The sequence below is a fragment of the Humulus lupulus genome, chromosome 2 (assembly GCF_963169125.1).
Source record: "Humulus lupulus chromosome 2, drHumLupu1.1, whole genome shotgun sequence".
NCBI classification, from domain to species: Eukaryota; Viridiplantae; Streptophyta; class Magnoliopsida; order Rosales; family Cannabaceae; genus Humulus; species Humulus lupulus.
In genome coordinates, this window is record NC_084794.1 from 23,248,512 (window position 1) to 23,270,883 (window position 22,372).

Below are 22,372 nucleotides of genomic sequence, written 5' to 3' on the forward strand. Positions count from 1 at the left end.
CGACTAGCTGTTTAAATTATGAAAAAATATTTTGTAAATAATTATTAAAACTAGATTATAATGCAAAATAACTTTAAAAAATAAATTATTTTGTCAAAGAACTTAATTATTATGAGTTTAGTAAACTTCCAATGGAATAACTTTTATTGTTTTCAACACTTTAATAATTGTTAACGTTTTAAGAAAGGGGTTTTCTTTTTCTTTTTTGACAAAGAAATCTCCCTTAATTTTAGGGATTTCAAGATACTTATCATATATATAAGATCATCTCTCATGAATGATATGTAATATAGTATTAAATTTAATATAAAATTAAAGTTATATTTAGTAAAACATGTATAATTATGTTATATTGTGATGCACATATATTTTTTTATGTAAATTGATATAATAATCTAATTATCAATTAATTAAATAAATATATAATTAAAAAATTCTCATGAATAATAAATTAAATATTAGAAAAATCTTTTTAATAATAATAATAATAAGGGAGAGTTAAGCCAACAATTTCCATAAACCAAGAATTAAAGTAACCCATTTAAAAAAAAAATGAATTAAAGTAACAAGATCGTGCCAAAAAATTTCTGTAAACCAGCGCCGCCGACTTTTTTCGAACGAGATGATGATCTGTCCATGCTTTGGTTGAGTAATTAGGTCATTTATTGACTAATATTTTATTATTTTATATGAAAGTGTACAATAATATAGAAAATATATTACATAATTAATAAGGTAGTTTCCAAATTAGATTTCAGTAAAAAAAAATTGCAAATAAAGATTACCAAAATTGAAATTGAAAGAAGTTTCTTTTTATTGAAAAAAAATAAAAGAATAAAATAAAATAAATCTATTATAATTTTGTTTAAATATATAATATTATTTTATTTATTTTTCTTATAAAATTGTTCCTTAATTAATTAAATTCAAGTTCCTAACAAAGCTTAAAGGAAGAGGAAAATTAAGTAAACATTATTCGAATCCAATGAAGTAAACATTATTATTCTGTTAAATTCATTAATTATTTTTATCATATATATTTTAGTTTTCTGTGATATCTATCTATCACACAATCAAAAATCGAGAGTAAGGTGAATATTATTTTATTAATTCGTCTCGTACTAATATATTCGAATTAAAAAAAAAATAGTAAAGTTGTAGAGGGAGTTGTGAACTGCTCCGAATGTTAAGGTAGATTAGGTTATAAAAAAATAAAAATAAAAACTCTAAAGATATTTTCTTTAGGTTTTCTAATCTAATTGTATATTATCATATATCTTGTGATCCAAGTGTTATAAAACATCTCTACCCTCCATTTATAATTAATTAATTTATATATAATTATTGATTGACGTGTATTTATGAATTTGAATAGTTTCCTTATTATCAAAATAGAATTAGGATTATTACTTTTCATTATATATATATAGGAACCTATTTAATCAATTTCTTTCTTCTTATAATCTTATAGCTTTTAGTATATGGATGATTTGGCCAATAATAACCCTTCTGCTACCATGGAAGAAGAAGAAGAAGCTGGTATTGGTGCGAAATCCGATGATGAGTTGATGGAATCAAACAGTATTGATTATGATTTTGATGAAGATTTTCATGGAGATGAAAGTGAAGATGAAGATGAAGATGATTATGATTATTTTGCATCACAAATGGAATCGTATTTTGACGATTTAGATTGTCCAACTGGTGTGGAAGTTTCGGTGCAGTTTTCTCTTGATGATGATAATAAAAGCATTCAACCACAGAATAATACACAAATTTCATCATCAAAAGTAGTAGTCACTGATATTGATGATCAAACCCAAATCAATAATAATATCAAGGAACTACAACTAATAAGCTCTACCACTTTGAAAGAGGATCATAATAATGATCATGCCAATAAGGCCAACTCATCAGGTTCTAGTAGTAGTACTACTGTGGAGGCAAAGCTATTTCCCACTTTTGATTTCGTCGATGATATCCCAGATCATTACTATTTCAATTCAAAATTTAAGGTTTAGATTAATCCAACCAAATAATTAATGTCGTGTTTGGATAATAATTCTGATTTTAGCTTTGTTAATATATATTACTTTTTTCCTTTTTTTTTTCTTAGCCAACTAATAAGAATTGGACAAAAGTAATTCAGGATGAGTGGAAGAGCCTGAAAACTGGCTTACCAGGTGAGTTCTAGTACCCATGTGTATATATATGTATATATATATATATGTTTGTGTGTGTGTGTGTGTGATTGTGAATGTATTGTTTTTCTCTTTTTATTGGTATTTTGTTTGTGACTCGAATTCTAAAGGCTTAATATTATGTAAACTCTTGCATTGATATTATATTATGTATTATACCAAACAATATGGAGAATTAATTGTTGATATTTTTCTGGCTGTGTGAGACTCTTTTCTCTATATGTGTTTTGGGGAATTTTCATTTTGGTCACTTAAAGTTAAAGGGCATTAGATTAGATTAGATATTGTTATAGCTCTCTCTCTCTTTCTTTAACTCATCATCATATCATATAATAATCAATTAATTTTGTGTATACAGAAACCATATTTGTGAGAGTTTCAGAATCAAGGATGGAGCTTTTAAGGGCAGTGATTGTAGGACCTCCAGGCACTCCCTACCACGATGGACTATTCACTTTTGACTGTATTTTTTGCGAAAGCTATCCCTACAAACCACCGGTAATAATAATAATAATAGCAAGTAGTGTTTATATTTTATGTACATGCATGTAAATGAATGAATAATAGTGTTAATTAATTTGAATATAATTAATATTTGTTTGATTTGATGTATTGTAGTCAGTGTACTACTATTCAAGTGGTCTTCGAATAAATCCGAATCTGTATAATAATGGGAAAGTGTGTCTAAGTCTTCTGGGGACATGGGAAGGTAAAAATAAATGTGAGAACTGGGAGCCAGGGAGATCAACCATGTTACAAGTTTTGGTGTCCATTCAGGCTCTGATTCTCAATGCACAGCCCTACTTCAACGAGCCAGGCTTTGAAATCACCTCTGCTACTCCAGAGGGGGATCGTGCCTCTCAACGCTACAATGAGACTGCTCTTATTCTATCTTTCAAGACCATGCTTTACACTATGAGGAACCCACCAATGGTACTACTACTTTTATACATTAACAAATCTCTCTTTAACATTAATTACTTTTCTGTCTGTTTTGATCATCTCCTGTCCCAAAATTAAAATTATATATTAGTTTCTTCTTCAATGTTGTAATTTGTATTATATTATCTCTGATATGATAGCTATTTATGACCAAAAAAATTGTACTTACTTATTATTGTGGTGCAGCACTTCAAGGACCTGGTTGTGCATCATTTTCAGAATAGGGCACAAGCTATTCTGGTAGCATGCGAAGCTTATTCGAAGGGTCAAGCTTTGGCTGGCTCAGAAATTATTAATAAAAACCAATCTACCGAAACTACCAGTGGCTCCTCAAAGTTCAAGACTGAGGTATCTCAAATGATGAAGCTACTCCTTACAAGTTTCCTGCAAAATGGATACACACCCAACAATTAGTTCTCAAATATATTTATATTTATACATATATTTTTTTGTTCTCTTCAATTTCTAGGAAATTATTATTAAATATCGATCTTCCAATATATCTAGTTAGAACAACTATATAATGGTAGAGTTTTTATTTTTTATTTTTTATTTTTTATCTTTTTCTTTCTATGCTTCTCAAACAACTTAGATACACATAAATTGATTAATTATTTAAAAACACATGCCAAATCCATTTTAAAAATTAAAAATAACGTTTTTTATTATTACTTTTTTATATTTTCAAGTTTTTTTTAATTGGAAAGTGGAAACTAAGCCACTTAGTATGTAAAATTATACAATTTTGGAACATTTTCAAAACATATAATTTCAAATCAATATTCTTCTTATGGTTAATTGATTTCGATAACTTATAGTGTAAGTTGCTTATATTATAATATAGAAAGGATGGTCTAGATTAGAATTGGTGGTGGGTTGTGTTTTGTTAATGAATCAGTGGTGGGAAAAAAGAAAAGCTTTGTAAGTGCAGCAAAATGATAAAGAAACAAAAAAAATTACTTGATTTGATAAAATCACACACAAAGAGAGATTTATTTCACTTAAAACTTCAATATTGCATATACCTACATTCCAATACACTTTGCTTCTCACTCTCACACACACATACAACTTGACTAACAAGACTCATTTTACACAAATTAGAAATTACTCAAAATTAAAAATTCTATAAATATAAATCATAACTAATTTGAGTCAATACTCAACATTTTTAACTTTGGTGAAGTAGGAAACATTTATGGCCACTGACTGAGTCTATATAGGTCAAAGAACAAGTTGGAAATTAAAGAATAGACGTACAAACTAAAGTAGTACTGTATAAGATTTTATATATATATATATGTATATATTTTTCACAAAAGTTATAAGATGTAAGGTTACTTTTCGGTTCTTGGTAGCCTTTTCACAATCATGCCTTATATATGCTTGATGACTTCTCGAATTGATTGGTTACATATATATATATATATAATAACACCATTAATAATATAATGATATGTGTACTAAAATTATACAATATTACAACTGACATTGTCTTTTTTAAAATATAGGTCCAATTGGTAATATTTTAGTGTACAAATCATTACTCGTAATTACACATTCTTAAAAACTTTTTCATAACATAATGTTTATTGGTTATGTGACATTAAATGGGAGATTAGATAGCAATACGGGATTAAGGCCTACAAAATAAGCATTTGGATATCATGAATCAGATTCCAAAGCAATAATGATTAGTGTATTCAACCACCGTGTGTTTGGCCTAGTCACTGGGAACCCTTGCTTTGTACCAAGGAGTTATGGGTTCGATCAGGACCCAAGCCAAAAATTTGATATATATATATATATATACAGGTATGATGGTGTTACTGTTTCTGCTTCTCAGGTGAGGTTGAGAATTTAAAAAAAAAAATCAGTGTAATCGTCAGTGGATTAAAAAGGTAATGGAACATGTTGATCCGCTTCTTTTTTATTTGGTTCAAATAATAGAAAAACAGAGAGAGTGATCCTAATCTATGTCCACGAAATTCTTCTCTATGATTTCTTTGAGATAAAAAAAAAATCGATATATCATAGAGAAATGGTTCTTTTGATTAACATCGTCTCTGTGGGGTAGTGAGGGAATTACATTATAGCAAATATTAATATTAAAATTGATTCCCCACTTACTATAACAAATTTGATATACAATGACTCCCTACAATGTCTTACACCATTGGTGTAAGACATTAAAACTTATCAGAGGTTTTAAATGTCTAATGGTGTAAGACATTGAAAGTGTATATTAATGGCTACAATTGGAAGACATTAAAAATTGTAGAAGACGTTGGAAATAGGCTGGGGTAGTGTTTATGGGTACATCCAACGTCTCCCACTAGGAGACGTTGAATGTGCATGGGAGTACACCTCTCCCATTGGGAGACGTGGGAAGTGAGGCACGTCTCCCAATGGGAGACGTGGGATATATACCTACAATGACCCTAGCAATTGTAGACTTCCAATGTCTCCCAATTAAAGTCATAAAACCTCTATTTTGTTGTAGTGACCGTTTGTAGAAAAATATATTGAGAAATCGGGTGAATAATACATGTACAATTAAATGTTTGGAATATAAAATTAGATTGGAAAAGATTAATGTATAAAATTGGATTGGAATATAAGTAATATTGAATAATACTGCAACATAGTGAATAGAATTTAAAATTTTAAAATTGCCAAAAATCTATTGGGATGATACTAAAAAAAGTTTTTAAAATTGATTTGGTCAGTGCCTACTCATCGTGGTAAACTGTAACAACAAATTATGTCGTGACAATAGGTACTTACATATAGATATCTATTGCGATAATATTTTTGCGACGACAATAGAGCTCTTTTCTTATAATGGTTACCCGGTAGCTCCATCAACAGCCACAAACCAAAAACTCTAAGCCTGGCCCGCTGCGAAACAGCAATGTCACCCCACACCATCGAAAAACAAAAACAAAAACTCAGAGCACTAGCCCACCATTGCCATCAAGACCAAGCACCCAAAACTGTCCACCACCCAACAAAACAAATCAAATCAACAACCATGCAAGGCACAATGGGAACCGCCATAGAAGTCGCTTCTCCTTCTCTGGGAACTAAGTGCACTCCATCAACGAACCACATTCGTCGTCGGCTCACCTAAAGAGAAGGAGAATGAGATGAAACCCTAAAGCTTAGGGTTGGAGACAAAACTTAGGGGAGAATTTAATTAGAACATATATTTAAATCATATAATTTCAAATTAATATTATGAAATTGTTGGTTTCAAATTAAAAGTCATTCTTTATATATATATCGGGTAACACTTCGGTGCAGCAGGGCACAGTTCAGGCACTTAAGTAATTTTTTTTTTATTTTTTTTATGACCGTGTACATTGTTGTCTTGACATGCTGTAAATTTTCAAAAAATTCCGAATAGTTTACGGTGCCGAAAACAAGATCGTTGCACTCGTGTCTGTTTTTTGTATGCGCGTATAAAATTCAACTGTTTGAATCTTGTTTTCGGCACTGTAAAATATTTGGAATTTTTTGAAAAATTGCAGGATGTTTTAAATAACAACAATGCACACTATCATAAAAAAAAATTATTTAAGTGTCCGGACTGTGCCCTAGCTGCACTGAACTCTATCTATATATATATATATATATACAAATATATTCTATATATATTTAGTATACGTTCAACCACCGGAACGTATAATGTTCCTAGAATTTAGAATTTCAACCAGGCTCTAAAATTGTTGCCTATTCTTCTTGTTATTATTATATTACTCGAGCATTGATATTTAGTATACGTTGCCTATATTATAGTATAAAATGGATAGCTTATTAGAATTGGTGGTAGTGGTGGGTTGTGGTGATGAATCAGTATCTTTTGGACTGAATTTTTAACGTTGGAGAATTAGGAAATAGTAGTTATATATATGGCCATTGAGTGAGTCTATAGGTCAAAGAATAAGTTGGAAAGTAAAGAATAGAAGGACGCTGAAGTAGCACTATATACGAAATCATTTCTAAGATGCAAGGATTTTTCTTTTTTAATTTGATCGAAAGATGTAGGTTCCTTAGACACTTTTGACTTTCTCGTAGCCTTTTCACAATCATTCCTTATAGACTTGATGACGCCTCATTTTGATATGTTTGAACTTTTGAATGAAGTGCTACGAGTGTGTTTTGGAATACTTTCTTAAAAGTGTAAAGAGTGAAGTGGCTATAGCCCTTAAAATTGGAGGAATGTTAAGGTACACACAGGTGATGTCAACACTACATGAATTTAACATAACAATATTGACATTACATAATTTAATTTTAATAATTAATAATAAGTATCATTAACCAATCACAATAAATCCTCACGCGATATTAGATAACTTAAGATGCCATATAATAATAACATTTTTAAAATTACATCACCCTTTCTGTCACAAAGGGATGACTACATTTATAGGGGGAGGATACATATAGGAAGGTGCTTTTCATGGTATATTTTAATGATCGTGGTCCTTTTAATTATATTTTGAAGTTTCGAAAAAATTAAGTACATTTGAATACGAACAAAGTATTACATATATATATATATATATATATATTAAAATGAAGTGAATAGTCTCATGTGTAAAACATATACCTTGTTTTTATATGAAAAAATATATATCTTAGTCTCATGTGTTTTTGTTAAATACTGAATTCAATATTATGTTTTTGAAAAATTACTAATAATTTTTTATTTTATAAAAATGACCACAATTAGTTTTCTATTTGATTTTTAAAAAAAATATAATATTCATTTACCCTTGCTTTATTAATTTTGATCCATTTATGTTGTTTTATTTTTTAAAATTAAAAAAATATATTAAACAAGCATCGTATAAGAGATTTCAAAAAGTTATATATCTTAAATTTTAATTAAAAAAATGTAATAAATATTTATTTTTACTAATTATAAATAAAACTATTAGTAAAATTATATTAAAAGTCTATTTTACCAAAATCTAGTAGAAAGTTAATTTTGATTAATTTTTAAAATAAAAATATATATTTTATTAAAATTTTCTAAAACAAAGAAACATTATAAAAATTAAAACTAGGTATGTAACTATAGCATGATTTGCAACATATAAAATAAATAATAGCAGGGACTTGAATAACTCTTAGAGAAAATATTAAAACTTTACATTAATATGGCACATATGCTCTTACACACACGAACAATTATATATATTTCATCAATTATTATATATCACATGTCACATGCACACACCACAAACAACATTTATATTTGTTTTGTGTAGGTTATATAATATTCATCAACATAAATAGGTAATAATTAAGACAGAGCTAGGTAGTTGGTTTTGGTTGGCTCAAACTGATCAAAACACTTGAGGAAAGCAAGGGCGGCGTCCATGGCCTTCTCCGGTGGAGGAATTGTGGAATTCAGTGCCTCGTACTCAGCTTTCCATTCGGCGATACACTGGTGTTGCTCCTTTCCTTGGAGTGGAGTGAAAGTGAAAGTAACCTTATATGGATCGTACATCTTCAATAGCTCACCTCCCACCACCACATAACTCACCCAACATCCACTCTCCTCCACCTCCTCTATTTTCTCCGTTGATTCTGTCACGTAGTTTTGTAGCGCTGCATGCATGCAAATTATATATAATATTCAACTTAATTACATCATTTCTCTTCACATCGATCATATAAATATATATATATATATACATATAATCAGTCAAAAGGAAACGTTTTATTAATTATTATATATGTGAAAGAGTAAGAATTTTTTTTACCGGGACCAAGCTTCAGAAGCCTGAGACTTCCAGGGCTACCATCTCCTTGGACATATTCAGCGTGAGCAAGCATCTCGGGTTTGATTTGGCTAATAATTTTATTGTCTCTGTACATTTCCCATGCTTTCTCTGCTGGGATATTCAGCACCACTTCTCCTTTCAAGCCTTGCATATTTCTCTCTCTCTCTCTCTCTCTAGATCTCTTATCTCGTTCGGTGTTTGTGATGAGGGTACGTAAGGCTTTAAATAAGGACACCATATAACCTCTGTAGAGACGAATTTTGGTGTTTATGAAAGGGCAACAGAATAATGAGACCACTTATTAAGGTTTATTCTCTATAACACACATGAATTTGGAAGGCATAGGGTTAGTGCCTATATATATTCTTTCATGCCCATTACCAATAAATAAAACCAAAGCGAGGTAATAATTCAACTAAAATCAGTCAATATATACTCATACGTTGCTAAAGTAGATGCGAATCTTCTCATATCTCCAATTTTATATGTTTATTATTATCAGTCATGTATCCACTAATGCTGCAGTCTCTTTCATTTGAGACCACATAAAAGATCTCATGACCAGTTAAGCTCGCTACAATTTAATCAAAGCAACACTTGAAATTCTAACTAGTCTTTATAAATAATGAAAACTTTTCAAAGACAATTCACGCCTAGAGAGGTGAGATTTTTTAATAGACAAGTTTACTCCAATTAAGTTAAAAGAAAAAAGAGAGGAAAAAGCTCAAACTGAATCTCATGTTAGTGCATAGCTACATATTACAAAGTGGGAAAAGGAGCTGTACCACTAAAAGTTGCCTAAGCTTTTTTTACTACTTCACCACACTATGAACAATACGATAAATCTCTTTGTATTGGTTCCAAAAGTTACTAGATATAGATAAGTTACCAAAACTAAGTCTAAGCTACCAGAGATTTTTTTTTTTTTCTTTTTTTAATATTAAAACACACACACATTTCAATTTGTCCGCCCAAAAGTGCAGAGCCTTTTCTACATATTCATTCAAACGCTGCTGATATTCAGATTCCAAGTTCCATTTTCCTTCACTCATTTCTGGATCATGAACAACCTGTAAAGCACATAATTGTAACAAAAAAAAAATCAGACAAAAAAGACTAGGAAAAGAATTGGAAGCACATATTGCAAGGACTTGAAACTCATGCTCTAACTGAAGAAAAACATACAAATTTTAAAGGGTGTGTGCTTCTTTTAGAAAGAAAAGATAATAATAATAATTAAATCTAGAAAATTGTATTTACCAGAATGGAAAAAAAAATTATGCATTTGAGCACGTTTGAGTTAGCTCTGAACTCAACATATGGTGAAGAAGCAAGTCAACTCTTTGACTCCGAGTCTTTGTGCTGCACAGAATCAAAATAATTAGTTTAGACATTGGCAATGTTCGACTTCTAGAACAAATGAGTGACAACTTTGTTTGATTACAACTAGGCGGAAATACATACCCACGTGATCGAGGTCGATCTTTTCTTGTTTCAGAATCCTATATTGAGAAGGTAAAATTACAACAAACAAGTGAATCATAGAGCACAAATATATATATTAAAGACAAGTTCGTTACCTAAAAGACTTGAGTTTATGATCCGAATATGGTATCCTTTCACAGAATGTCAATACTAATTTTGTTTTTATTCAAAGAAAGTTCAGAACTAAAACCTCTTCTTGTCCTTCGCATGTTTCTGATGTTTCAATATCCATCTCAGCAAAGAAAGCCTCCAACACAAATGCTACAACCTAAATTATTTCAAAACAGCAGAAGTTAATTTTCCTTAGTTTTCAGAGGAGAAATAAGAAATGTGCATAAGTGAAACCACTTATCACAAGGGCTAAATAAAGCAGAGTTAGATTTCAATGTCTGCTAAAAGAATACAGCTGTTATCTGTGTTCTTTTTCTGTGGTTTTTAGAGGAGAAAACGAGAAATAAACATAAGGAAAGCCATTATTCTAATTACAATGACCAAGTAAATCAGAAAAGTTCAATATCTTCTAAAGAATGCAGTTGTTTGGTACTGTCGAGGCATACAACTTAATTCGAGGTAATTTAGTTTCTTCACAACCTAGAAACAAACTCATAAAGAGAATATGGACTTTATCTAGTCCTTGGACCAAATGACCTAACAGAAGTGCTCGACCTAACTGAGCAAAACCAACAAATTTTATCATATCTGGGTAGTTTCATCCCAACTTACAATTATTTCGTACTGCAGGACTAGTTTGGTATCAAGAAAATCATAGAGATGCAAGTATTTTTATATCAGAAAAACATATGATTTTCAGTGAACTTTACAAATCTAGTACTCATAACTGTGATTTATGGCAATGAACATGCTAAGCATAAAGGCTATCGGTGCATTGCGTCTTTCCAGCCAAATCCTTAGACCTTTATGTCGTTTGCTTAAAGTTAATAATAGCAGGGGAGACTTACAGGTCTAGATATGAATGTGTAGTTACGGAGAGTGATGATGGATGTTAAACACATTATTACCAAAAGTATATTGTCAATTAGAGCAGTGAAGAACAATGTTGATTAAATCATTAGATTCACTACTTTCTGTTGTCTCTGAAACACATGTAAAACATATTGGTAAACAAAGATAAATATTGAAACATAGTAAAATAGTTTACCAAATTCAGTAGCAGCAATATGGTAATTAGGTAAAAGCTGATGAAGTATATGAGTGACCAAGAAGTGCCTGTCAAATCCCTGTAACTCTGCAAGATAAACCACACATAATTAGCGACTCTAGCACTGATAAGAATCTATTAATATTAAGAACAATATTTACGGAAAACATGGTAACAAGTGCAATACTTTTGATACAAAAATTCAGTATCAGAACTCAACATAGTGTGATGTGGGTCAAAATACTGACTTTATCATCCATTAGGTCCAACAATGTCTTTTGTAAAACAAGTTCCAAGACTTGTCCTCATTTTTGCATGGTGCTCTAAAGGTACCTCATCTACTTAAAAGAGACTAGCATAGAGTATTACCACTAAGTTACTTAGAACACATGTGAAAAAGAAAAAAGAAAAAAAAAAGTGACTAACAACAATGATAACACGGGATAAAAAGTGACCATAATTTAGTACAATTTAACATGAAATTACCTGCATCCACACTTGCCAATTTCCCATGACTAGCAAGTTGAAGAGTGTCACCATTCCATTTGGATAATCATTGAAGTTGAAGAGTAAATAGCTGATTTCGTCAAGAAATGGCATTTATTCACATTTATCATTGCAGGGAAACTTGTTTGGGAGAAATATAAAAAGTAAACAGAACATGAGATTATTATATGTATTATAATCAAGTTGTTTGTTTTATCATGGACTAATGAGACTTATGATCTAGTTGTTCATTTTTAGCTCTCACAATTCATCACCCACAACTTTTGATTCTGATGAACTAAGGAGATTTAAGATCCTTTCTTTTTCCCTAAGCTTTCACATTTTGGTTAATCTTTTTTCATTGCAGTGGTCAGCTTGTCCTCCATTTTTTAATTTTGTAATTATCTATTTTTTCAACTGCAGGTTATAACGCCAAAAAAGACTTTATCTCTACTAAAAAAGTTCTCCAATCACAAAAGGATACTCATCTTCAGCAAGCTCTGTTCCCTCCAACTTAGGATTTCCAACATTAACAATTCCCCCGAAGACCTACAAACAAGAAACATATAAAATAGAGGATGGTGAAAGATTAACACCAAAAACCAACAGATAAAGAGCGCAGTAAATTTTAGTTCTTTTTACCTGTACACCAATAGAACAATAGATACATAGGACACAAAAAATTGTCCCTAGGTATGGCATCAAGCTTGGTACAAGGGTTAAAAATGTTGCGATGAAGGCTCTGTAGCGCTTGACGTGCATCAGAATCCTAAGCAATCGTAACATTCTTGCAAGGAGAAGATAGCGAATCCTGTAAATGATTAAGGAAACGAAGTTACTGGATTTTATCATGCTGATTGCAAAGATAATATGTAGCTACATCTTATTAATAAATAAAATAATAAAATATCTGCATATGATTTATTAACATCACAAACAAGAGAAGAGCAAAGTTAGTGATAACTTCGTAATTAGAAGAAAGAAAAAAAAATCTGTTATGAGTAAGCATTTCATACCATTCACCATTTGAAAGAAAAGTCATCCCTTGAGGGGATACAAACGTAATGGTTTCTCCAACGACTGAAAAAGAAAAAATTATTTGTTAAACAAGTGTGACAAAGAAAAAACAGAAAAAAAATTGGTGTACTTCACATCATTTCCTCTTTCGTTTCATAAATTATTATTATTTTCTTTCTAACAACCTTCTTTTCTTTCATTATTGGGAGTGAATTGACTTGAACGTATTTACTCACCTATAATTACCGTGATTATAAAATCAAATTGATTCTGACCATCCCTCCAATAGTTCTCAAATCCAAATGCATAGACTTTCAAAACCATTTCCAGAACATATATCCATCCTGTAATAGAAAGCAAACCTTTAATACAAACAACAAGATAGCACAAATATCATTTGAGTAACTGGCCAAACAACCAAGGAAAGGAGATAAGAATGTTTGTGGTATTAATATATACTGTCAACTTGGGCTGAAAGTAAAATTTAACCAAAGTAAGGCTAAACTAAATTGTGAGCACAGACTATAATAAGAAAAGAGCATCATTTAAACCCTAAAAAGCTCTGAGTGCCACATTTCTAGAGAAAAAATTACTGAAGCTCTGTAAGAATTAGCGCAGAGAGCCCTTACCAAAGACAAACTCCAGCTCTTGCCACACCTTCTGACCTGTACTATTTTCTATATCAAGCTGCAAAACCCAGACAGATTTCAAAACTACATGTTTGTGACCAATCACATAGCAAAAAATATTTTTTTTAAAAAAACATTGCATTTAGAGCCAGCTGTTGTTCATCGCAGTATACAATTCAAATCCTTGTCTAACAAGGCTGAGCCATCCCATGGTAAAAGAAAAAAAAGTGTCAAAATTAAGAAGAATGTTTTATTCATTACAAAAGCAGTTAATAATTACTGGCCCAAAAAGGTGTGTTTATAATCTTAAAATATAAATCTATATATGCATTTGCTTCTTTTAGATTATCAATAGGACAAAATCAAGGAAAGATGCCAAAACAAAAGGGAGAAGAAACAAAATCCCACCCAAAACAAATGATGCAAGCATCTGGAACGATCTTCAGGGCTCCACTTCTAAAGTGTATGGTATTCAAGTTCTCTATTTTACTATATATATACTTACAAGGGCAAGTAACTATGCAAAATATAGAAGTATACATAGTTGAACTCGTAGCCACGAAGGAAAAAAATGTTTAAAAAGTAAATATTATTAAGATCACAATAAAAGTCTTGAGAAATCAGCTTCAAAAAAGTACACAAAATGACTCCCCCAACCCACAAAACAAGTATAACTGAGCACCAAAAGTATTAGAGGTGATAGCAACATATTACAGAATAAAGATCACGTTAATGAAACCAGATATCTCTTGAAGATGTAGAGAGTTGTAACTATAAATTTTATTGGAAGTCAAACCTTACCGTTGTTTCAATGATGACAGCAACAAGATTTATAATGAGAATTGAGGATATTATGTATCCAAACATGGGGCTACGAATAAAGGTCTTTAACTTTTCAGACAAGTCTGAATGATAGAAATATGAACAGTACTCAAAGCAGGATGGCTGCAACAAGAACACATTGTCAGTGAGCAGTTTAAAAGTTCTTCATTATTCAATATTTTACAGATTACAAGAAACTTTCGTATATGGAATATAAATATTTTGCTTACAGTATCTTCTTTCTGAAACTTCAGGGCAATTGCATTGCAAAGATCAGTAAATTCATCCAAGTTGATCTGCATTCAATGGATAGAGCCCATCAATCAAATAAGAAGCCCAATCAATAATGATATAAAGTAAATGAATTTTCATATATGGGTGGTGTTAAATGTACAGATGCAATTTATCCACCCAAACATGTATGGTATATAGGACATCCATTTAAGAAGCACTAATGACAAAGATTTAAGGCAAAAACACAAGATGACTTAATCCAATTCCATCCGGAGGTTCCAACTCCCCACAGGAAGGAAACTTGGGAAAATAAACAATGTGAAATACATGCACTGCTCAGTTCTTCATCTCAGAATTATTCAGGGACAAATGTACCCCATTTTTCATGCGGAAACTGACATGAGGATAAGAAAGAAAAAATTTCTTTTAACCAATATTCCATATATCAGTCCAAAATAATCTTATTACTAAGGATGAACCATGGCAGGCCAGACCACTTAACAAAGAGGCACAGCAATTCATTAATCAGAACTGGATCTGTAAAAGAATTTTGAAGAGATATGCTGATTTTATTAACATGCATTTTCATCAAATTGGTTATACAAGAAACCAAGTGACATAAAAAGGGAGGACAATAAATTAGTGAGAGGAAAAGAAGAAGAAGAAAATATGTAGACAAGTCAAATTAATGGAGTAGAATCAGTCATATCAGTTGCCATACCTTGAAATCATGACTATCATCTAGCTCATCAAATATCAATTCAAACTCCTCTCTACTTATTTTTGGCAATGTCCTATTAAAATACAGACAGAATCATATCAGCGTTGACAGAATCAAATTAAATAATAGCAGTACGACAAATAATTCAAATGCAATGGCTTAGAAAATGTCATCTTTTACACTGCCAATGCTATATATAAAGTTATAGGAGAACAAAGATTATACACATTCTTTACAGCAGTTCTCAATAAAGATTTTTGTGGAAGCACTTATCATAAGGAAATGACCCCATTGGTCTAATCAAGTGTTCAAAAGCAATAAAATTTTATAATGTTTACATTATCAGAGCAGTCAGAGAACCACATTGTATAGGAGAAATAATGTGAATATAAAATTCTGAATCAACTATGACTCAGTTTGTCTCCTAACTCTCAATCAAGACTCGGACCCCAAAAGTATTTTCAATATACCTGTACTTATTCAGTTCCTTGAAGAGTTGAATGCATTCCTCCTTTCTAATAAATCCAGCATTCTGTCAAGCAAATAAAATGAAGAACGAATAGTGACATGCAAAACTACTGAAAAGAATAGCAGGAATGCATCTTATATTACAAGTGAATTTATAATCAAGTAGAATAGAAAGCACAATTGAAAGGTAAAACAAATTCTAAGGTCTAACATACAATGAAATAGTACAAGAGTGATCATTAATTTCAGGAAGTAATTGTCAATTTCTCATAAATGAACAAAAAGAAAAAAAAACACTTCTGTGTGGTTTGTAAGAATACTATGGGTTAAGCACTAAATGCATAGGAGAACTAAAATGTGGCTCTGTCGGTCCAATCATATGTTTGCGTAATCACTGTAATTATGTTACTTTTGTTGGATTTTTAAATAGGATGGTTTCTTTAGCATGTTTCCTTCCCTAAGGTTGCTTTCCATGTGCACAAACCAAGCAAGAACCTTTTATGGTTTCCAGCATTATAACCTAATTACATAAGTCACTTTTAATGATTATAAAAGCATAAATCTAACGCCCCTTCTTTGGCAGCTGCCAGCTGACAAAATAACCACCAAGAAAGGATACTTGAAGGTTTCTTGACTAATCAAAATCAATATGTGATCCATTAGTAAAATATCATGATTACCAAACACCAAGAGATTAAATGACCATCATCCAGTAAATATGGAAACTTGGAAAGAAGGAAAAAAACTGAACCAACATATAAGAATACAATATCCTGAAGATCAAACAGAGAAAGAAAGTTTGCTAGATGGCTGACAGTGGGAATTCTCAATCAATAGTGACAGATTACTTACATGCTTATCTAATAAATTAAAGGCTTTATCTAGTGTACGCTTCCTCATTTGGTCCATCTCAGAAACTTGTTTTGCAAGCTACAAAATAAAGAAAATAATTAATTATATGCATCCAATCTCTTAAGTAGTAAACACTTATTGCTACTAAAGAATCTACTGAATCAAGATTTGTGCTACTATTCACACATAAGATAAACGTATAAAACTATACCTGACCCTTAAAGCTGTCGTATACAACAGCAAGAATCAAGTTGGTGACAAAGTACACCCCGATCAGCACATACAGAACGAAATACAAGCTATACCAACGCGAAGCCCTTAAGAAAAAAGAAGAAGAAGAAGAAGAGAGAAGAAACCACTATATTAGACACACATATAATTTGTCAAACATCTAAATGTTAATATGAATGATGTAAAAGAAACAGCTAAGGATTCTAATGGAAATGTCCATAGACGCCCGATGCAGAGCAACAGAATTAGAGGAACGTAATATTTATTAAAATGTTGCTGAAAACCATAATTATCAACCTAGAAAACACATAAATAGCAGCTAGTCTGCAAGATAAAATTTCTGAAGGAACCATTGACCAAGACATTACGAGATCTAAGCCTTTGGCAGCTAAAGCAAGTCATTCTATGGTACTTGGTTGTGTTGCAACATTTTGATATTGTTTACACAAACATTACAAAATGAAGAACACAGATGATAGAACATATTTAGGAAGTTGGATTTAAAAATATACAAAATGCCATCAAATCCAGTTATAAACCTGAAAAGTTCTTGACTTATAAATCTAAGATCAATTTAAACATAAGGAAATATAAAATGGTTGTGCAATAGGGAGGCAAGCATGAATGTATAGACCAAGTATTCTTCGGTAACTGAGACAGAAAGCATTTAAAAATTATTAGTCTGCTGGAAAAAGTGTTCTGAATAACTTTTATAGTTTTTTTCTTTTGTATCTTTTCTTTATTGGCTTCACACGTTACATCTAGTGTGCGTCTTACTTATTTTGGGGGGTATACGCCCTTAAAAATGCTAGTACTTCTAGCACTTAATGTCACGGTTAAATATTACTTATTTTGAAATCCAACATGAATGAAGCATACTAATCCCTATTTCAAGTTTGTACTCACTTGTAAGCAGGAATCCAGACATCTGGATTGTTGGACGTAGTGAATAGAATAAACATTTGATACAATGTTGTACCATAGGATGTAAATATTGTTCTTCCCTGTTCAGTATCCTCAAACATGACATAGGCTACCCAACTAGCAAACAGAAGAAAAAGAAGCCATAGAGCCTGCAATTGAACAGATGTAAACAACAATAGCCACACAAAGAAGATCATTATCAACGTAAAAAAAGAGGGGAGTTCGAACCCCATATAGAAGCAAATAAAATTTTTGCTCTCATACATAAAAAAGACAAGTGATCACGGTTAAATATTAACAAAATATTAAAGCAAAGAAATCATAATAGAAGAAGGATGGTTGACAAACCAAGACGTTTAAGTATGTGCCAAGCATTCCAGCCAGGACGACGAGACTCGATCTTAGTTCCCTATCAACAAAAGTTTTAAAAAAACAATATATACATTATATAAAATTGTACAACTATAAAAAGAGGAGAAGCACCAAGTAAGTAAATAAAAAAAAACTTAAACAAGAAAAGACCATGCCATGCCTGCATTCTCACATAAGCAACATCATTGATGTGAGGAGAAAGGAAGCATTCTTAAATTTTAAAGTTACTATGTCCACGTCATGATTGGATGATTGCTAAGAAATTATACATCAATCATTAGATTGCTGTGCCATTAGAATTTAATCTACAACAGTCAATTTATAGCCTTTAATCATATCCTCAGAGTGCCTTCCTTATTAGGGAGGAAGCAATGTACAGCTGAGGACAAAGACAGCTGACAAGAAGATACCACCAGAAACAGAAAATCTGCAATGTATAAATGCAGCTACATGCCACGAAGCATGTAGAATCCAAACTGGATAAGAGACAACCAAATAATGTTCAAGCACAGGTAATTATACATATATCACAAGTTTACATTTACACGATTCCTTCCATGTGATACCAAGGATATGCTATTATAGCTTAAGAAATTATCAATAGGTTTAAAAAGAAAAATCACCTTAGTTTACAGTGATAACATGCAAGTAGACTACCAATAAATTAATAAAAACCAAAAACACCCGCATAAAAACAATATTTTTTAGATTACTACAACTGATTGAATGGTCCAATCCATCAAGTTTTGATTGTCTTCCTCAAAACTTAGCCTCTCAGAACAGATTGATATAAAAAATTACTGTGCATAGCTAGACAAGATGGTTTCATAATAGAAAAAGCTACACCACCTTCAATCCAGGCTAAGCTCAAAAGCCTTAAGTTCAATGTGAAAATTCATGTGCTTCCAAATTTAGTTTTTATATATTTTTGTACATGTGAGTGCATTATTATGTGCCTGAACATAAATGGAAAAGGGGTTATTTTATCACATAATACCTGATGTTCAAGATGAAAAATATAACTCTTATATATGGTGCAATCCTTAAAGGAAGAGAATTAACACCCACTGGTGACAAATACAGAGCATAAACCAGCAAATCAGCCACCAAAATCAGCAGGCATATGACCTGAAAGAAAAACAAAATATTATTAGATTTTATGTAGTCCTTTCCTTTTTATTTTCATCTTTGTGTTTTATGTTTGCTTCTTTCCATATCTTGGAAGATGTAGTTCAAGTATGTCTTATATGCAGCGAAAATTTATATTATAAACCACAAATTTCCTGTCAACTAATGATTTTGGGATTGTTAGCAAAAAGTTGAAAGCATCACATCAACATTCTGCCTCCAATAATAAATAGGAAATGTCATTTTGCATTTGGAATTTATTGGCCTCTCACTTTTTCAAACGCACAAACCATCCCTGATACTTGATCTACAAGATTAACACAAACATAAAGTAAAGTACCTTAAAATAGTTCAGAGGACGTCTCCAGTGAAACCCTTCATACGACATGGGAAAGAAAATATGTACCACAAGTATAGAAACAGTTATGCCCTATGGAAAAAGGAAAACAAAATCACTGGACAAATTAAAACATTCACCATCCATATTCAGCTATATTGAAATAGGTACTAATCTGGTGCAAAAATTTCAAAATTTCTACATATTATGAATACATCCCAAGTACATAATCTTACCTCATAAATAAGTGATTCCAAATTAGACAAATAAGGAAGCTGTCCTAGATAGTAGTAATCCCTGTCATTGCAAGCATTACTCTTGTAACACCACAAAGGTTTCTGTGCAGAGTTAAGCAAAAGATTAGCATCCATGAAATCTTCTCAATACCAATGACTTGCCGAGAATATATTAAAAATAATACAAACCTCTAAGAAATTTAAGATTATGAGTGCAAAATAATTGAGGGTCCAAATGAAATCCAGCCGAATGAAAAAGAAATAGAGCTTTGCAGCACTTTGAAAGTTAGATTGATCAAGTATTTCCTCGGGTAAGCCAATACCATCTTCAGCCTGCAAAATGAATAAATACCAACTAATTAGGATATCAAATCATTTCTTTGAATTTCCCATTACAGTAAAAGAACTTCTACTGCTACATTACAATTAATTCAAAGTGATTGTTTGTAAAAGACATGTGCATTAAGTCAAACTATATATAACTGCTATAACAGCCTTCTGTATATTTTTCTTTTTTGTTTGGTAGCTTACATCCAAAAAAAAAAGTCATTCAGACATCCGGAAAAAACATATAGAAATCAAAGAAAGAAAAGTAAAACAAAAATTAACAAAATAACTTCCAAGGGTCATTGATCTTCCTCCTCCAAAAGTCAAAACCAGAAACAATGAAAAATGCACAAGCTAAAATTATCTTATTGTTTTACTTTTGGAGAGTACAAATTATGTTTATGGAAAATCAAAAAATGGCTTGCACAAACCAAATAACATATTTTCCCTAAAAAATTTACAATTAAAACTAAATTTCACCTCAATAGGCATCTCGGCTCAAAAGTTCAGTTTCAGTAACAGAACAATCACACGAGTAAACTCTAATCAAACGTTAACATAAATGCATTTGCCACTAAAATCATCACCATAAATTCAGATCCATAAACGAAAGCGCTAATACTAAAAGAATCAAAATCACTAAGAGGAAAACTGAAGAATCACAGTCAAACACGAGCTCAAAAGGTTTAGAAAGTAACCAAATCGACAAGGGCTGCAGCTTTCTGGTACGAAGAGCCATAAGCGATGGCATCAGAGCGTCGTTTATATCCATTTCTGACATCAGTACTGGTATCTCCACTGCTTTCGCCGCTCAGCAAAGGCTTCTCCATCTTCTTCCTTTTACTTTCTTCTTCTGTTTGTGAAGAGAAAAGTTCAGTGAGAGAGTAATGACAAGGCCTGTTCTGTTATGAAACTCTGTCTTTTTTCTTTTACCCATTTTTTTAATTCGTTGAATTATATATATACTGATTTAATACACGGCTTTGCTGTTTTTTTACCATATCAGGAGTTTTGTCTAAACTGAATTAGTTACTCTTACTATACCACCAAAGCGTTTTATATATATTAATTAAAAAAAAACTCTTCACAGAAGGATAAGGTTGTTAAAGTATATATAGTAAAGTAATAAAACGTTATTATTACTGTAAGAAAAGGAATGAAATTAATCAAGCAAGAATGTGACAGGCGAGATTTGTGGATCAAATCTTCACATCTGTATATGCTTATGTGGAATATTATAATTGGTCTGTATTGTAAATACTATACTAATGTAACATTCAATGCTGTTGGTTGTCGGCATTGGGGAAAGTTAAGGAATGTGCGTCCTCATTTACCTTATTATGAAACCTCTTTCACTTTAGTCAAAGCAAGAAATATTAATTTCATATTGATTGTTGGTGGCATTGTCATAAATACACCTGGTCCCGGTAGAGACTTGTACTATAAAACTTGTCATTTTTAGCTAAAGCAATTGGGTGTGGGATTTGGGCACGTGGCCCATGGAAAGGGCCCACAAGGGACCCGCCACTAAGCTACCACCTCGTGGGCACGTCCTCACAAGAGAATGAGAACAAGGACAGACAATAATATTATAGTTTTCAATGTAAATCTGACCCACAATATAAATCAGCTTTGACTTTCCGACTTTGTTAAAAGATTTTTTTTCACGAATTACATCAGAATTAGTTTTTTTCTTTTGTCGCCTTTTATCTCTCCGTAGACGAAGTACACAAATGTGAAACAGTCTCAAGTATCATTCCAACACCCCCAAACACACCATATTTTCTGGGATATTTAAAAATAAAACTAATAACAAAATATCAAAAAATTAAAAATTGAGTAGAGCTTAAACTTTCTCATTTGTATGGATTTATCGTAACTATACAATATGATGTGTATTAGATCTCATTCATCTTTAATTTCATAGTTTAAATTCAATACATCATAGTATATAAATAGAATGTGTAAATTAAGTGCCCTAAACATTATTCACTTAACTA

The 22,372-nt window shown here is 31.4% G+C and overlaps 3 protein-coding genes across 3 annotated transcripts; 1 reads left to right on the top strand and 2 right to left on the bottom strand.

Annotated features, from left to right (window-relative positions):
- Positions 1 to 1,481: 1,481 nt before the first annotated feature.
- LOC133814034 (putative ubiquitin-conjugating enzyme E2 38) lies at positions 1,482 to 3,557 on the top strand. Its single transcript, XM_062247052.1, has 5 exons — positions 1,482 to 2,015; positions 2,117 to 2,183; positions 2,560 to 2,699; positions 2,820 to 3,134; positions 3,330 to 3,557. Exons 1-5 carry the CDS (start codon positions 1,482 to 1,484, stop codon positions 3,555 to 3,557), a joined length of 1,284 nt encoding a protein of 427 aa, XP_062103036.1.
- A 4,727-nt stretch (positions 3,558 to 8,284) lies between these two features.
- Positions 8,285 to 9,427, bottom strand: LOC133817491 (uncharacterized). The gene is made up of 2 exons (XM_062250030.1): positions 8,924 to 9,427; positions 8,285 to 8,768 (listed from the first exon to the last, which is right to left on the bottom strand). The coding sequence occupies exons 1-2, from the start codon at positions 9,180 to 9,182 to the stop codon at positions 8,461 to 8,463; spliced, it is 567 nt and encodes a 188-aa protein (XP_062106014.1). The 5' UTR covers positions 9,183 to 9,427; the 3' UTR covers positions 8,285 to 8,460.
- Positions 9,428 to 9,637: 210 nt separating this feature from the next.
- Positions 9,638 to 21,303, bottom strand: LOC133817490 (two pore calcium channel protein 1). The gene is made up of 24 exons (XM_062250029.1): positions 21,071 to 21,303; positions 20,235 to 20,378; positions 20,046 to 20,147; positions 19,813 to 19,902; positions 19,342 to 19,472; positions 18,321 to 18,381; positions 17,955 to 18,121; positions 17,029 to 17,134; positions 16,818 to 16,895; positions 15,968 to 16,029; positions 15,498 to 15,570; positions 14,773 to 14,838; positions 14,522 to 14,665; positions 13,721 to 13,778; positions 13,328 to 13,435; positions 13,091 to 13,154; positions 12,717 to 12,885; positions 12,559 to 12,623; positions 12,075 to 12,165; positions 11,589 to 11,675; positions 10,620 to 10,697; positions 10,409 to 10,446; positions 10,205 to 10,306; positions 9,638 to 10,014 (listed from the first exon to the last, which is right to left on the bottom strand). Exons 1-23 carry the CDS (start codon positions 21,200 to 21,202, stop codon positions 10,222 to 10,224), a joined length of 2,199 nt encoding a protein of 732 aa, XP_062106013.1. The 5' UTR covers positions 21,203 to 21,303; the 3' UTR covers positions 9,638 to 10,014; positions 10,205 to 10,221.
- Positions 21,304 to 22,372: the final 1,069 nt, after the last annotated feature.